The 13349-nt window shown below is 42.6% G+C and overlaps 1 protein-coding gene across 2 annotated transcripts in view; it reads right to left on the bottom strand.

The window, feature by feature from the left end:
• The window catches only part of LOC119218286 (FERM and PDZ domain-containing protein 1), a 29176-nt gene that overhangs the window by 11204 nt on the left and 4623 nt on the right, over positions 1-13349 (bottom strand). For both annotated transcript variants that reach the window (XM_037472587.2, XM_037472588.2), the window contains exons 2-8: positions 12109-12222; positions 5393-5515; positions 5085-5248; positions 2848-2950; positions 2686-2731; positions 1537-1641; positions 309-404 (exon numbers count right to left, since the gene is read on the bottom strand). In XM_037472587.2, coding sequence (XP_037328484.2) covers positions 309-404; positions 1537-1641; positions 2686-2731; positions 2848-2950; positions 5085-5248; positions 5393-5511 — 633 coding nt within the window. In that variant the 5' untranslated portion in view covers positions 5512-5515; positions 12109-12222. The remainder of the gene's footprint in view (positions 1-308; positions 405-1536; positions 1642-2685; positions 2732-2847; positions 2951-5084; positions 5249-5392; positions 5516-12108; positions 12223-13349) is intronic.

The raw sequence follows: 13349 nt of genomic DNA, 5'->3' as shown, positions 1-13349 counted from the left end.
AAGGAAACTGGTGCATAGTTTATACTGATACGTTTTTTTAAAATTAGACCGTGAATTTAATCCAACTGATCTCATTTCGTTATATTTTAAATGGGCTTTACTGCAGACTTTGCGCAACATCATCAAGGTACGGTCAGAATAATAACTTTAGTTATTAGTTTTAGTTATTATTTAGTTATTAGGTGTCAAAGAAAATACCTCCATTACAGAGTCACCTCAGCTTCATTTCTGAACTCTATTTATAGAATGCGGTATTCAAAATTACAATAGGAAATAATATCAACATGGTTCTGTTCACTACTTTGTACCTTAACTGTTGTGCTGGGATCAAATTTAAAGGCCTTGGTCTGCCCGTTCTCCAGATACACCTTCAGAACATTAGGCAAGAAGAGCAGCGAGTTGCCCTGCAAAGCAGACATGGGGTCAAAGGTCAATGGAATGCCAAAGGTAACTGCGAGTGTTGTAAAAATTGCACACTTTTTTCAGTGGGGGGAAACATTGCTGTTGTGAAAACAATATCGCTAATCCTCCAGTTGTGGATATCAAGATAATGCTTTAAGCTTCATGTATTCATTTCAGCATTTTTGCAGTCTCTTCATCACTGCACACAGATCTGTGTTTCCCTGGTGCTACACAGGCTTCATAATACGCATGATACATCCTACATGTGTTTTCCAGGCACATTGATACATTTAGCTTTTAATGATTGGTGGAATAAAATACCACATTACAAACAGCTGCAAGGAAATCCCTCTAATAATATAGTTCCCTATTATCATAATTTAATTCTCTTCTGCATTTGTACCCACAAAAAAATTCGATAAGAGATAAGCTTTGTCTCAGTTTCTGCTCTTCATCTTCCAGTTTCTGTCTGCACGGCCTGTTCGCTGTGGTGAGTCATCTTAACCGTTCTTCTGTATTGACACTGAGCTGTAATGCAAAATTAATGTCTGTCTGTTTTGAAGTTTAATGGAGAGCTCTCAAGTTTTAAACAACTCCTCCCTTTCCACCCTCCTGTGTACCCTACCCTTTGTTCTCTACACTTTTCCCTTCTCGATGCTTAATGTCCTGTAATCACAGACATTAGGACTCGAGCATGAGGCAGATATCGATCAGTGTTTTCTCTGTGATTAGTTATGGCCACTCTAGCTTCAGTGGTTTTCCTCATCCAGCTAATTCCACATCCGCTGGCAGGATGAGGACTCTGACAAAGCAGAGCCAGGCTAATCAGAGAATACCAACCAATTACAAAATCATCCCTTCAGACACAATCAATAATACTAATTGCACAATTAGTAATGATAAATCTCATTTTACACCCCAGCAGCCGACTTTAAATGCCACCATTGTTTACATCTAGGGTTTACTAGCTTCTTCAACCTCCTTGCTTGTATTGCAGCATATCTTGTCATATGTGTGTGAGTGAAATAAAAAGGGAAAGGAAAATAAAAGTAGGGACCACGGAAAATCTTTTTTTTTATACCTGCCTACAGCAAGGTATAAATGACCATGCCTGGGTAAAATTCTCTCACTTACCTGAGAGTGTCCATTGACTTCAACCTCCTCAGCAAAGTGAACTTTCACAGGGTTAGACCTTAGCTTGGCCCTCTTCTCTGGTGTGATGAATGATGACTTTGGGCCCTGGACATGTGGGTTACAAATCACTTAATCAGCTTGATACAGTGTTTCTTTTAAAAATTTAGAATGTTCAGATGATATTTTAGTAATGAAGTAGTATATATGTATATATATATATATATATATATATATATATAGGGAGAAATAAAAATACACAGACTGCTTTTGCATGCATGCATACAGAGATGTAACCGAAAACATTTCTACGTTTGATAATATAAACCATAACTTTCTTCGGTTGACCTCTAGGGCAGGTTGCAGACCAAGACTTACTATCGTATTATTGCGATCACACTTTACAAACTGTTCCTCAGTTAGTTTCAGCGTGCACCAAACACAACCCTCCTTCACCCCTGACGCCTCCATTCAGCAGCGATGTCATGCTCTGCATAGGATTGCTCAGTAAGAAAGCATGTTGCGGCTGTCATGACGGCAAAGCCAGTTTAGTGCTGGATGGTGGATTAAAAGCAGCGGAAGAAACTGACCAATACTGTTTTGTCACCATCAACGTGCACACAGAGGAAATTTGAAAATGATGATCATTTCTCAAAGCTCAATATACATTTCTTGATGTAGATGAGCGCTATGAATCAGATGGTGAAACGAGGCTTCTATCAGCGGAGCAGCTAATGAGCATCACTGAGGAGCGGCCACTGATCTACCGATCTACTTCACCTTAGTGCAAACACACACGCCCCCTTCACAGAGTGAGATCAGCAACCTACACACACACACACACACACACACACACACACAACAAACACACACATATGTTGTGATCATGATAGAGTGTGTGTCAATCTGAGTTTAGGATGATGTTGTCACTGATGCACTGGTGGGACACAGGGTGCTTGACCACAGATCCTCATTATCAACGTAATCGATGGGTTCGTATAGAGACACAGTACATCTACAGGTCTGAGCATGTGCATCCTCGCGTATGCTTTTACAAAAGGGCCGTTCTGAAGGTCATCTTGAATGCTTCTGGAATTGGATGAGCCAACATTCACTGGAAAAATGTAACTGTGTGTTTGTGGCTGGACTCACCAGCATCGTTCTCAGCACAGTCATTGTTAATGAATCTTGACACTCCCTGAAAGGAAAAAAAAAACAGTTTCTTATTAAGGTTGGACTTTATTACCGGTGTGTGTGCTGACGGGCGCGTGTGTGTGTGTAGGTGTGCACGTTTGTGTCTGTCAGCAGGCGGACCTGATTATTTCAGCAGCTTGCTCCGGGGTCAGGTCATCGACAGCAATGTTATTGATCTTCACAAGCTGGTCGCCAGGGACGAGCCGGCCATCTGCAGGCCCACCTGGACACACAAAATGCCCTTGTGCTGTCATGCCTGAGGGTGTTTGACTGGCTGGGGTTGATGCCAGGTGATCCAGTGATCTCCTTTCATCGCACGGCGAAGCCTAAATGTTTACGCCGCTCTCCAAACTAACAGCGGAGAGACTAGCAATCGAATCATATTTATGGGAAGCATTCTAACACATAAATTCATAATGCTCTATAACAATGATCAAAAAGCACTTTACAATGACATTAGGTTAAGTGTTATGATGCGTTTGCACATTATTTCTTGAACAAGAATAGAGTACAACACTGTTTCAATGCCCTGGAAGTAATCCAATGTAATCGGATTATACATTAATGTACGAGATTCCTTTTTGCTTTCAGAGAAAATGCAATTTTTCAGTAGGGAATTAACAAACACTGAATCTAGCTATACAGTCCTGCATTAGAACAGGATACATAAATAGTGCGTGCACTGTTTCTTGTTCATTGATATTGTTGGAACAATGTCAACCCATTTTGGTTTTGTTTATGTGAAGGTACTGAGTAAGTTTAGGCTCTTTGTCAAACTGTCTCCAATATAATCTTCACACGTGAACAAGACCCACAGCTGGAAAGGCGTGTCTTTACTGCTGCCTTCGACCTGTTGTAGGGGCTCTGGCTGCTCCACCCGTCCCCACCGAAGGGAAGGGAGCATCGGAAGACATTAATGTATTGTATTGTATTGTATTTGGGGGCAGTAAAAATGTTGCCACACGGCTCATTTGCTCAAATTTATGTGATACTGTGTTATTAAAATAGCACGGGAAAGACACAGTGGTCGACACTTTTATTAATGACTTAGTCACTATAATAAAGGCTTATTAAATTGTCCTTACTCATTGTTTCAACAATTTGGACTGCGGTCCTTTGGGTGTAACCTACATGGTGTCTTGAGAGCTGTGATTGTAATTTGTTAACAAGTCCAAATTGTATTTTTGTGGAAAATGTATGTTTAAAAAAATTATTTACAACCCCAACAATACTACTTTAAAAAAAGTTGTGTTGCTTTTGCCACTCATATATCATATAGTTAAAAAAAAATCACAGATCTATGGTGTGATTAGTAGGAGGGGCTGTGCTATGAGACGGGGTAAAGGTGCCACACCCTTTTACCCAGGCATGGTCATTTAGCTGAGGACTTGTGAGTAAAGGGTCCAAAGGCACACCTTCAGCTGTGTGCATATCACCGAGTCCCAGATCAGACCCTAATCCCAATCTCACACGACAGAAAGCGCATTTGATCGTAAGAGGTTCTGGGGCAGTGTAGAGCCCAAAAGAGGTGTGCTGCCTGACAGCCTTGATAAAGGGTGAAAAAGAGTTTGTTTCCAAAGCGCCTGTTTCGTTTTTGCCTCCTGATTATGCTGAAGATGACACACAAGTAGGTTTCTTTTGCAAATGTAACTTTGTGTACCAGTATGCAGTCTCAGCCTCCACTTTATACAGCTTGTCTTGTACACTGGCCAGAGGCCTGCAGTTCTCTGGCTCAGCTCTAGTATTACATTTGCAGTGGAGACTTACAGAAAAAGAAACAACAGGGGGAGAGGGGAAGAAAAAAAGGATCTGTTCCTGAAAGAACAGCAGATATCTGTATTGATTTTAACACCCTGCTATCAATTATGAAATTGGGTGGGTCCGGCAGTGAAATCATTTGGAAAGGCTGCACACACTGAATCCATCATGTTCTGTGTCTACAAGCACAGCATATATCAATGTGTTAGGTGTGAGTAATATGCTTTTGTTACAGTAGTCACTTGAACAGTCGCAGTGGTTGGAAAATGAAAACTGGCACATAAAATGTGATATTCCATGTTGGAAGAGGTCTAAGCAATACCAACCAAACATGGCATGGTTCACCTAAACATGCTGTGTCAGCCATGAAATCAAACTCACACACTGTGAAAAGCACCCTTTTCCTGCTACTCATTAGCAGAAGACAACAAGGTTGTCACGTGTTGACCTTGATTATGACTCCAGAGATCGGCATTATCTGCGCTAGAGGGAAGAGAGGCGCTTAACGGGCAATAACGAAATCCTTTTTGTCCGCACTTCTTTGTTACTTTGCCTTGTGCCTCCTCTACATAGTCTACATATCCTACGTCTCGTCATACCTGGGTTCACCTCCTGCACCAGGATGGGGCTCTGCGAGGACAGAGTGAGGCCGTGAGAGTTGAGGTCCGGGTCCCGTTGGATCTGGACGATGAAGCGGAAAGGGTAGTTCCTCTGATCCAAGCCGCTGCACTCTGCGGACCTCCCATCCAATGTAACCCGGTCTCTGGAGAAGAGCAGGTGGGGGATTCATTCACAATCCTACTTCGCATCTTTATGTTGGTGTATATATTATAAAGAGCGAAATAATACATTATAACAGACTAGACTGGTGTGGATTTCCTGTGAACATGAATAAGCAGAGGTGTACCTGCTCAGAGAGTGAGACCTGCTGCCCAGGTCTCGGGACCGTCTCAGCCATCGCCCCACCACCTGCTCCACCCGGCTGGTTCTACGGGATGGGGAGCGGCTCCTGTCCGGCACCTCCATTTACCTACGGGGGGGGCGGAAAGTTCAAAGGGGTTAAACATACGCCAGAAATATTTGTACGGGTCAAAATGAACGACAAAATGCAATGAAACATGCCAGCAGCATAAAATCCAGTGTTTTGTGTGTTCACAAAACTGTAAAATCTGACTCATGAGATTGTTTGCATTCACAAAGGAAAGATTAAAGATTAAAATGCAGTTCTTCAGACCTGCACTCTGCTCGGCTTCGTCACTTTATGCAGCCTAATGGTCTCTAAGCCCGACTTATGGGCCATTTGCCTGTTGCATTCTAGTCTATGTAAACATCGATTTCAATAATTCTTAATTATCAATAATGGTGGTGTCTCTTTTAAATGGGTCCCTGTTGTGTTTGCTGTGAGGCAGATGGTCGTCATAAAAGACTGAGGCGAGGCTGGTACGAAGGATGTAATGGACACGGGTCGCGTCTGGTGCCTGTCCTGCTATTAATCACTTTGTATATGAAATGTTGGTGAAAAATAATAAAGGCCCATTATGATGATGTATATATATATATACACTTACACACATATATATTCACTATGACATGTTTTTTATACGGAAAATAAATATAAAATCATAGCATTTAGGAAGCTAAAAACAACATTATTCACTATGACACGTTTTTTATATGGAAAATAAATATAAAATCATAGCATTTAGGAAGCTAAAAACAACATGAGATTTTGAGCTTTTAAAAAAAAAATTCTATTCAAAAGGGCCAATTAATTATACATTTTCATAATCCCATTGCGTAACTACACAGTTGTGATCACATTTGTCAAGAAACACACTTGGTGTCTGTGCAGCAACTCTTTTTAGGCAACGCAGACTTCCTTTGAGAAAGTAAAAAATAATAAAGCAGAAATTACTTTGGTTGAGACAGCAAATATACTGTATGTACTTTTACATTTAAATGGGTCTTTTATGGGAAGGATCAGTCAAATAATCTTTTATAGTCTTTTATGACTGTAGTGAGTGGTTTACTGCTAACCAGCTTTCATGGGTTTATTTAGTTAACAAACTCAAATTCTTCCTCTCTCTGACTTCTTGCTCTTGCTAACTCCATGAGGGTTTAGTCCTGTCACACTGACGAGTGTTTGAGGGCTCTCTGGCAGACCTCTTGTGCCCTTTATGAACCCTTATTTTTTTAGATGCTGACTTTACAAATGGAATTACCCACAAGTCCTTGCAATGTGACGTTAAACACGGGCTAAGCAGTGAAAGTGTGGAGACGAAACAAAACGTCACGTGTCAAGCTCGTCATATTGCATTTACACAGAGACATTAAGCAAACAAAAAATATGAAATCAAAAAAATATTTGATCTTTTATTCATCAAATATTACATTTAGTCATTGATGCGGTTTTGACAAAATATTATTTAAAATCACCTCATTTTATTCAATTGTACATCATATTTTTTAGTACGTTCCAGCAAAGTGCTGTCCCATTGATATTTACACCATTACAAGCCCTCAGGCTGTCACACTCAACCACTTACAAGGTGACGTCAGTTAAGTCCCTGAGAGATCAGAGTTCAGGGTTTAGGGGGGGACATTTAGCCAAAGACTCGGTCATTAACCGTTAGCCATTACCCCCCTTACATCATCGACCGGGAGTGGAAAAGAGATACTGAGCATTTCTGTAAAATCACCTCACTCTGAACGACGGATTAAAAAGCATCAAAGCCATTCAAAACAATGAATAATTTACATTATTAAAAGAAATCAACCAATAACAAGAGTGATGCAAGAGGCAGATAATTGAATAAATTCATAAATGGATGAAACTAATGTGTGAAGGATCCCAGCAGGTCGGTTGCGTCCCTCAGAGAGCCGACGCAGGGTTCTCCCCCAGACGGACGTGGCTGATAATGGGCATTAGCACCGTCCATTAGAGGAAACAAGAGGAGGGAGGGAGGAAGGGGAGGGGGGGGGGGGTTGGTATCTGAAGAACAAATACAAAAGGAGGTGCGTGTCCCCCGCGTCATTATCGGCGATGAGACAACCGAATGATATACTAAAGGACGATATGAGGTAAGAGAGGAGGAAGTGTTAATGGCGGAAGTGGCGAGCGACACACACCCAGACAGCAATGTCTCCTGGGGGATCTTGGGTCATAAGCACATTATCCATCCATCTGCTTGTGAACATCCCTCTTCCCTCTGTCTCTCTCTCTCTTTATATCTCTTGCATAGCTCACTCGGGCCGTTTGCTTCACTTACAGTATGTCGCGTCTCGAGTTACGGAGACACAGACCTATACGTGGTTTTTTTCAGGGTCAGATTGAGCCAAACAGCTCACCAGGGGGGGGGGGGGTCATTGCACACGGGAAATCTATACATACACAGATGTGAAGAAGCGTTATTTGAAGCTCTGAAATCGGAGATCCATTTTCCTAGAAGTGGATGATGAGGGACGGACTGCAGCCGAACAAACGCCTGTGCATTTAAAAAAACATTGGGGTGAAGCCTTTATAGACATCTAATCCCGTGTAATCCCATAAACAGGTTTCCTTTCTCTGGCTTTGATTCACTACACTGATGAAGCACAGGCCAAGTCGTCCAGTGATCCGACCCGTTGTGTTCAAATTGTGTTGAGAGGGCACAGTTCCCGTTCTGCAACCACAGCGTTTAAGATATGAGATGACAGGAAATGTCGGCATATATTTTTTAAGGTCTAACATTAGAGGCTGCTGGGAATGCTATACTGCACTTCCCTTTAACCACAACACAAGATTGCAATTCTCAGCCTGAAAATTTTCATGAATATTCTGGGTGCATCCATCACGGAGTGTAATTTAAATGAAAATGAAAGCATTCTCTACTCGTTTACTCGTAGTTATCTACACATTACCCGCTGTGGGCCGGCTGCTGCTGAATGACCTGATGATATTGCATGGATTCACACTGAAGAGATGCATTAGTAATAATTCTATATAAATAAATAGACAATCTTCTTGCTGACGCTCTTGTTTACTTATGTAGGTCACATAGAGAGATCCGTATTCATGTGCATGTATAATGTAGAACTGTGACTCAATGACAGTAAACAAGAGACTGAACACTGCCTTATACCTCCATCTCCTCCAGAGTCACAAAGTGCCAACACGCAAGTGGATGCTTGAGAGTCATTTGTCTGCCACAGCAAACGGACCACATATGTGAAAAATCATGTCAGACAAGTGGGAACCGCAGACATGTTGTTCTGTAGTAGTCTGGGTGGACTTCACCCAGAAAGGTTCACATTGTTCACATCGATTCATGTTGATGTGCAGACGCATGGTTAACAATTAATGTTCTTTGAAACCTATAGTATACTTGATGCTAAGAGTCTTTCCCAAAAAGTTGAAACTTTTCTATGGAAGTAAATCTGTGTCATCGGGTTTTGAAAGAAAAAAGGTGATTGAATTTCTAGCACTAAATATTTATGCATTTCAATTATGTATCTGAATGTTTTTCAACGTTAAAATACTGCAAAAAATTACACCGCAAAGAATTCAACCACAACATCCGGGACCTCAAGGAAGAGCAATCGATTCTAGATTCAAGATCAGGAGCGTGTGTCAAGCAAAAGGAGCGAGCACCCAATGCAACTTGGGCTTGTCGGCAGCACGGTGACCGGATTGTAGCCATGTCCAATAATAACGGGGCTTTAACTCTTCTTCATGCCATCAGTGTGGTTTGTTTCTGTAAGATTCCGTAATAGACAGCTGACATTTGTACATTAACAGACTGTGTTGGACATGAACTAAGCGGAAGTTAAACGAGAGCGTACAGCCGCTCAGAATACGCCTCTTCTTCTAGTTTTGAATTCATTTAATGATGCCGAGATCCTTTGACAAGCTGTTAGGAGTGATTGGCGGAGTTTTGAAACCAGGAACGCTCTTGAAAAGGCACATGAGCTGCTGTATCGTAGTGGGGGGGGAGGGAGGAGGGCAGCGGCTTTAGCAGAGCGTGCAGACGCATAAACCCGACAGGACATGCAGGAAAGTGGTCAGTGGAAGGATCCCAACTTCCGCTTAGTTCATGTCCAATACAATGAACTGCTGCCCTGTCCCTCCTGGGGAGGAGGAGGTGCCGACAAGCCCAAGTTGCATTGGGCGCTCGCTCCTTTTGCTTGACGCACGCCCCTGATCTTGGATCTAGAATTGATTGCTCTTCCTTGAGGTCCCAGATGTTGTGGTTGAATTATTTGCGGTTGAATATTTTGCAGTATTTTAACATTGAAAAACATTCAGATACATAATTTCAATGCATACATATTCCGTGCTAGAAATTCAATCACCTTTGTCTTTCAAACCCCCGATGACACAGATTTACTTCCAAACTTTTCAGTTGGCTCTGAAAAGGTTCGAATAGAAAACTTGCTCCAGTGAATATTTTAAAGGGAGACCAACATTTGGGGAAACGCACCTGTGGGTCCTTTTGTAAAGAGAGAGGAGAAAAGCAACATAAATATTATCTCTGTGTCCGGTAGAGAGGAAGCCACACACCGTGTTTCTCTGAAGAAGATCAATGGGATGTGAGACACTTTATTCTTTTCTTGAAGCTAATTGGTGTAATTTCGGGAGCAGGACCATGCCCCCAACACGCCTATTCCGGTATTTTCTCTCTCTCGTTGAGTCACGGCGGATCCTCCGACATAGCTCCACACACCGCGTTAGACCGACTAGATGGAATTGAATTACAATCGTATAGCTCGCGTCTCTCAAATAAAATAGCTAAATGCATTCAGTTGGTTGAGTTTTCTTTGCTAGTGAATAACTATTTATAAATGGATAGGAAATGTTGTTTTGCTTTCTTGTTCCAACAATTCCATCGATACGATTATTTAGAGATTCATCTTTTCATCTAGATAAATCACATTATCGTGGTTCGTATTTATTATATAGTTTGGACAGATTCAAGAGTGCTCACGGTCGAGTCTCCTTCAGTTAAATGCAACATTTTTATAACGTCTCGTAAGTCCCATCACGTCTCTTCCTATCGGTGTGTGCTTCTCCTGATTGCACTCATCCTACTCACCTGCCCGGTCCACCCAGCTGCCTCCAATTATCACATCACTCATATAAACCCCCTGTGTGCTTTGCTCCGGTTGTCCATTTGTCGTTGTTCTTCCCTTTGTGCGCGTTGTGTCTCCCGTGCAAATCCCTTGTGGTTCTTTATTGACTCATGATTTTGCCCTAATGTTGATCTTCGCTCGCTCCCCGGTTGGAGTCTCTTTTGTTTATTCATTTTGGTGACAAGTAAAGAACCATCAATTTTCCCTTTCATCTCATCTGCAGTGTCTGTCTCTGCTCTTGAGTCCTAACGCAGCCTTGAACCAGTAAAAAAAGAAAATGGTTTCAAGCGTTAAAGGATTCATTTTTAAGTTTTGGCCGTCATTTGGTAAAACACATTTCAGCATTTCATTTTTTCAAATATCTGAGAGAAATCTGTGCTGTTTTAAACCTTCCGGAAATGCAGCCCATGAAAGGAGACTTTGTCCCATCACAGTTGAGTTCAGAGAATGAGTGTTTCTATTGGCTGCTCTACAGATGCATGTGCACATCTCTTTCAACTGCGGAATATCATCAGAGAGCAGACAAGAACGATCCACTGAGGCTCTGTGCTCTTGTTTACAGAACCCCCCCCCCCCCCCCCCCCCCCAGCACAATCAATTATATGACCAACACAGACAAATTGATCTGATCGCCTGTTTTTAAACTTGACTCCAAATTATGACGGCAAAAAAAAGCCGTCTCACAGCCATGAAGTGGTTTTAGGATGGTTACTTCCTTTAGGGCTGATGCTGGGGATGGGCAAGGAAAGCACTGACACTCACAATCTGCTGCACTCACTGAACAGATCATCCCCTAAAGTTCTGTTCTACCTGCACTGATTGACTTTGTCACCTCTAAATGCCGTGTTATCCTGTTAAGCGTGTTTGCATTTCACAACAAGGACATCACTTGCTTTTTCTCTGAAACAAAATGTGAATTTGTGTGAAAACAATTAAATATATCTATCTATACATAGATATACAGTATAGGCCTAATTGACCTATTAAGGGTTAAAGACCTTTCATGATAAAAGTAGTGCGACTTAAGTGACGTTTTTATCAATAACATTTTAATTAAAAAATGTAAAATGTGTAAAACGCTTCCCAAAATATCCATTTTTACAACAAATTACACATGATTACAGTCCTTATGGTCATGTTCAAATGTCGAATGACAATCTAATTTTACATTATATTACGCATTACTCACAAGTTAATAATCAATATTTGCACAAAGCTCTGAACGCGTGCCCACGCACGCCGAGCAGGCAAATGGGATTACAGTGTGTGTCTGCAGGGAGTTTGTGCGTCACACCCTCTGAGCCGGATTAGACAGAGCGTCACCGCAACCCTCTTCAGGGCGACAGACTACCACCATAAAACACATTCAGCGGTCCACAACTCACCTTCCTTCCTGTCTGTCCCACTCTTTCAATCCTCTAAACTTGTCACCTTCCTTTCTATGCACACACGTGCAAAGTCTGTGGGACATTTGTATGCAATGAAAGTGGGGGAAAAAAATAAATAAGCACACACCTGCTGTCTGCCCCGGGTATCAGGGCTCCATGAAGGGCCCAGTCACAGTCGCGCTCTGCTCTCCCTCGGTCCATCGCTCTGCTGAAGACAACCAGCGGCACGTGTCTCCATCTCCTGGAGGCAGAAACGGAAGCACAATAAAGAGCGGCACGCCGTGGGGTGCCTTAGATTGATGTGGTCCGAATCCCACAGTGCAAATCGCCCTGCGTATCGGAAAATCGTCCGATTTGATGGACGGTGCATCGACAGAGACTGTGTGCGGGGGGGGCGGGGGTCAGTGTTGGTGAGGTACTACCAGTGACCGCGGGATCTGCATTGATCACGGTCAGTGTAACGTCCTCTGAGCCTCTGCAACGAATCTCTGCACGAAAAGTGGTCATTTAAATATTCAAGTGTCGCGATTATAGGGCATTTTGATATTTTCTTACACGGTTAGTGAGGAGTTAAAGAGGAAAAGGAGACGGAAGCACAGTGAAACACGAGACCAGACGGAAGAGAAGCAAAAAGAAGAAAAAAAAACACACTTCCCAGACACATGATGGCAGAGATAGAGGTAAGAGAGGAAATTAATGTGGGGGGACAATCAAGTGAATAGATGGGGAGTGTGGGTGGGGGAGAGACAGACAGCTGGGCTCCGTCTCAATAGAACAGGCTCGCCGGAGCTGCTTGTTCTGTTTGCGGAGTCCCACTTGCCCCTGCTCTGCTCCAAACACCATCCATATTTAATGAGGCCCTTACAAAGCCCTGGTAAACGAGATGCTGGGAACTCTTCTGCCCCCCGCCCCCCCCCCCTCAAAACATTGCCATTCATTACTTTTTTCATCATTATTGGTACCTCTGTCCCTTCTGCTGCCTTTCTCTCTGAGCATGTTAGCAATAGTGTGATAATGTTAGTCTTGCGCAATGACTGCTGCTTCTTCTAAAAACACGATCCGCTGAGTCCTCTCAGCTGTAAAAGAACCGTGAGGAACCGTGTGCTGCCCCCCCCCCCTCCGTACTCACTCACATTCAAAAACAAATTGAGGCACATGCGCTTTGTGGTAACGTACTGAATGAATATGTCTATGTGCAACCATGTGCTTGATTCTATGAGTGTTCGCATGTTTTGATTATGCAAGTGAGTGGTGTTTCTCAACGTGTGTGTGTTTGTGCGCGTGCGTCTTTTAGTCCGAGTGCCGCGTGCATCAATAATGCATCTAGATAATGCAGCCGCTTCACTCTACCAGGAACAACTAACAGGC

This window comes from Pungitius pungitius, chromosome 9 (genome assembly GCF_949316345.1).
Source record: "Pungitius pungitius chromosome 9, fPunPun2.1, whole genome shotgun sequence".
Lineage (NCBI taxonomy): Eukaryota > Metazoa > Chordata > Actinopteri > Perciformes > Gasterosteidae > Pungitius > Pungitius pungitius.
The sequence above is the reverse complement of the archived record's forward strand: the minus strand, read 5'-3'. Positions and strand labels throughout refer to the sequence as shown.